Source organism: Mesitornis unicolor, unplaced genomic scaffold (assembly GCF_000695765.1).
Source record: "Mesitornis unicolor isolate BGI_N332 unplaced genomic scaffold, ASM69576v1 scaffold44706, whole genome shotgun sequence".
Lineage (NCBI taxonomy): Eukaryota > Metazoa > Chordata > Aves > Mesitornithiformes > Mesitornithidae > Mesitornis > Mesitornis unicolor.
The window spans coordinates 1-4497 of NW_010191128.1; the positions used below are offsets into that span (position 1 = coordinate 1).

A 4497-nucleotide genomic window follows, 5' to 3' on the forward strand; every position below is an offset into this window, starting at 1 on the left:
CGCCCCCTCGGCGCTGCAGGGAGGGGCGCAGGCCCAGAGCCGCCGCGGGCCCGTGACGGGAACACAGACCGAGCACCGGCGCCGATCGCTTCACCTCGCCCCGGCACACACCGCGCTGGACACGCTCCGGCACAAGGAGCACTGCCTTTATTGCAATAGAGTCAGGCGTCACCGCGCAAGTACCTCGGGGTACTCGGCCGGTGCGGAGTCCCTGTACGCTTCGGCAGTCTCAAACCACGCCTTCTCCACTGCTGCTTGGCCCACCTCAAACATCGCCAGTAGGTGTTTCCACCCGGTTTTGGCTGTGGTCATCAGATATTCCTTGTTCTCTGGGTACAGCAGTGTAGTGTGGGCTGCTATGACAAGGGACTGGGAAAACCTCCCACTCACCAAGAGAAACAGAGCCCCTCTCTCGTCCTCTGTGAGCGGCAGGACGCTTTCAAACCCTGCGAGGACATGCCCTCCAACACGCAGAGGATCTGGGCTCTCGATCATCATGTACATGATAGCTATTGCAACTTCAAATACATAGTACCCGTAACTCATGTCGCTGAAATCCAGGATGCCAGACACTCTGTACTGAGGATTGTCCAGAGAAGCAGAACTGGACTCTATGAGAATGTTGTAGTCATTAAGATCTCCGTGATTAATACCTAAACAAAGATGAAATAGAAACAGTATTTAATAATTACTGAACAGCAGAATCTAACTTTTTTTTTAATTTCTCAATGAAACAGCTTTTAAAAGATACACAGAGGCTCAAACAAACACTCAACTACAAAACCATACTAGTGTCCCTCGACATCAAGAATGTCTTTCACAGCCTTACGGCTCCGAGGAACGGGTGACCAGACAGCAACAGATCAAGGCAGTGTGATGAGATCCCAGTCTGGTCTCGTATCACCTGTGATATGCTACATGTTTCCCAAATGCAAAATAGCCGTTTTCAAATTGTTGAATTATCATCAACATCAGTGTGAGATGAATTCCAAAAATACAGTTAAACCAAAAATACAGTTAAATCACTCTTTGGGCTTTTATAAAAGGAAGCAGCGTACCCCATACAATCATATTAAGCCGGAAGAGCAGCATGAAATCATTGCCTTAACTGAAAGCAAACTCATCAGAAAGCTCAAGAACTGAACCTGCCTGTGGACAGCACAGTCCTCCTGGCCTGTTCTGCGCCGGGCTCATCCAGCACAGTACCTGCACATGTCTGGATATGGGTAAAGGAGATTTCTCTTTTTGTTTTTTTCACCTTCTCTACAGACCCAAACCCCTGTCAGTAATTTCAGTGTCACAGTTCAACAATTACAATAAGAATAAAAGACTCACAGGCTCGAAAACAGCTTAGCTTGGGTATTACTTTCCCTTTGAACTGCTCAATAACTTGTTCCACAACTTCACGGTATTGGTTCTGGCCCAGGGCGTAAATGTACTGATCTAGAAGGGGAACATTTGCCAGGTTCCAAATGAACTGACCCCGATGCAGACTTTTTACTGATGGATGATGGAATTTCTTTGGAAAAAGCACAAGATAAAATAGGCCATAAGTAAAAATCCTATTTTTACAATTAAAGGTTTTGATTCAAAGCCCCTTTTAACTTCCACAGGTTTCTAACGAGAGTCACTGAAAAGCACCATGATTTTTACTATTTCTTTGTATCAACAAGTAAAAGAGTAACTTGAATAATGATTAAGGCAAGCATCTTGGTATCTGCAACAACCTGAATGAGTTTTTCCCCATACTTAGGTACAAAACAAATCCACCTTCCTACTAGGAGAACTGCCTTCCTCTTAAAAAGAAACCCATACTTGTAATTAGATGTTAAGATGCTCTCTTGGCTCAAGAGCAGTCCCGAGGAGGAGTTGGGCATGTCAGTCAATGAAAAACCCAACATAAGTCGACAACATGCGCTTGCAGCCCAGCAGGCCAACCACATCCTAGGCTGCATCACAAGAAGTGTGGCCAGCAGATCCAGGGAGGTGATTCTGCTCCTCTGCTCTGCTCTGGTGAGACCCCACCTGGAGTATTGCATTCAGAACATAAGAACAACATCAAGCTGTTGGAGTGGGTCCAGAGGAGGACCACTAAGGTGATCAGAGGCTGGAGCATCTTCCCTACGAGGACCAACTGAGAGAGTTGGGGCTGTTCAGCCTGGAGAAGAGAAGGCTCCAGGGGGACCTTGTTGCAGCCTTCCAGTTCCTGAAGGGGTCCTACAGGAAAGGTGGGGAGGGACTTTTTACAAGGGCAGGTAGCAACAGAATGAGGGGGAATGGTTTTGAACTGGAAGAGGGCAGATTTAGACTGGATATTAGGAAAAAATTCTTTACTGTGAGGGTGGTGAGACCCTGGCACAGGTTGCCCAGGGAAGTTGTGGATGCCCCTCCCTGGCAGTGTTCAAGGCCCGGTTGGACAGGGCTTTGGGCAACCTGGTCTGGTGGAGGTGTCCCTGCCCATGGCAGGGGTTGGACTGGATGAGCTTTAAGGTCCCTTCCAACCCAAACCATTCTATGGTTCTATTAAGGCTCTCAAAGCTAGCTAAATGAGTCAAAACTGGAACTGTGTATGAAAAGGTAAGGAACAAGATCAAGCCTAAACCAAACATCACAACACAGGGTCCTCAATGCTGTATAAAGCACCACACTAGGAAGAAGAATGCCATCTGCAGTCCTCACAGCGCAAACCAGATATTCCAGCAAGCTGTAAACAGGATGTCAGGTGTGTGAAGGATAATAAAAAGCATGAGCCCTTGGTACTGTAAGGCCATAGACAGTCACTTTACTTTTAAGCCATAAACTTGAATGATTTCCATTTAGAGGATGTGAGGCAAAAGGAGGCACCAACAGACAAAGTGATGGAACACTGTTTTTTGCGCAAAACAAAGCACGACACGTTGCTTTCCTGTCAAGTTGAAGAAAGTTAACTGGGTAGAAAAGACGGGCTGTATCTTGGTATAACACCTTTGGTATTATTTCTAGTGTCAATGATATTCTGAAGTTTTAACAGTAATGACTGTAATTTTCTTTCTTTTAAATGACAAACCATAGTAGATAATAATCCATATGTTAAGGGCATAAGGAGCCTTTTCTGTCAAAATTTGCGTTCTCATCAACCTTTTACTCCTTGGCAGGACAAGTCACAGGCATATTTTGAGACTAGCTGGTCTATATAAATTGTTCTAATCGCATTATAAGAGCGTGACCAGAGTGCTGGAAGGCAGCAGTAAATTATTTGTCCCAACTGAAAGATGCTCTTGTAATTTAAGAATGTGGTTAGTAAAGCTGGCAATTCACATTTCATAATTGTCTGAAGCCAGCAGCCAGAACATGAGAAGGAAAGGTTAATGAAAGGCAATAAATAATGCAAGAGCTCTTTTATGTATCAAACTTAATTACTGACTGATTTATCAGCTTTATTATTCTGTGTAAAGAACTTACTTTGCATTAAAATTACGTGACTGGAAGTGGTACAAATGAGAAAAGTGTAACAAATCAGTTCCTTAGCACAGCTGGCACTGTAGAACAGGAACCAACTGCTGCCGATGTTAAATGGCCACAGTTGTAACGACCAGGGAAAAAAGCGCAAGTCACAATTAATTCAAAATAACAGATCAGCCAGCTGTGCCTGATGTGCACTGTACAAAAGTGCTTTGAAACAAGCTTTACTTGCTTCTAATTTGAGCACCCTAGGGTTCACTCTCCTTATCCTTATTTGCCAGGTCTGAAACACCAAAGAGGTCAGTTTTGCACAAGTAAAAGGAGATTCTTATCTCCCTTATTCTTCTTATCTCCCTGTTCATGGTACAAGAATGGACTGTACGAGGATCGCCAATACCCTGTGATAAGCACCAGCTGGTTATGGTACTTGGAAATTCTTCAGTAACGGCCAGCCTGGAGGTTGGCCCCTGACCCATGAGTTAAACTGACATCTGCATTCACCAGCTTGAATTTTGCAGATCAGGAAAGCCGAGAGCAAGCACAAGAAGAAATACAGAGGAGAAAATAATTGAGAAACAAGGTCGCGAGGCCAGAGTAACAAAAACTCACCTCTGAGAGAGCTTTATCCAGACTGGCAGCTAATTTACCAATCTCATAGAAAATCTGAGCGTTTGTAGCAATTTTTGCTACAGGCGTACCTGGCAGGTAAGTCAGCATCCTGACCATGTACTTTTTGTTCCCATGTCCAGTATCTAACAAGCAGAGAGAGGTGCAGTCAGTCACTTCAATATGTGCTATTAGTTAATGCCAGAGGACAACAAAAAAAAGGTTTATCCCAGTGTAGAAGTACAGAGATGTAGCTGATAGGACAGATTACATTCAAAGATGTGATTTACTGAAGTGTTGTCTGATGATGTCCAAACCTTAACACCCTTGCAATCTATGCTGGACTTCCAGTCCTTGTGCTTGGAACTGCCTGCACACAGCAGGTTTGCTCCAGTGCCCGCTGACCCCCACTTACAGAGTCTTCCAGCAGAACAGGAGGTCTCAGGAATG

At 44.8% G+C, this 4497-nt stretch overlaps 1 protein-coding gene across 1 annotated transcript in view; it reads right to left on the reverse strand.

The window, feature by feature from the left end:
* Positions 1 to 168: 168 nt before the first annotated feature.
* HYKK (hydroxylysine kinase) overlaps positions 169 to 4497 on the reverse strand; it is a 5111-nt gene continuing 782 nt past the window's right edge. The window contains exons 2-4 of the mRNA XM_010186647.1: positions 4051 to 4193; positions 1336 to 1519; positions 169 to 653 (exon numbers count right to left, since the gene is read on the reverse strand). Coding sequence (XP_010184949.1) covers positions 169 to 653; positions 1336 to 1519; positions 4051 to 4193 — 812 coding nt within the window. The remainder of the gene's footprint in view (positions 654 to 1335; positions 1520 to 4050; positions 4194 to 4497) is intronic.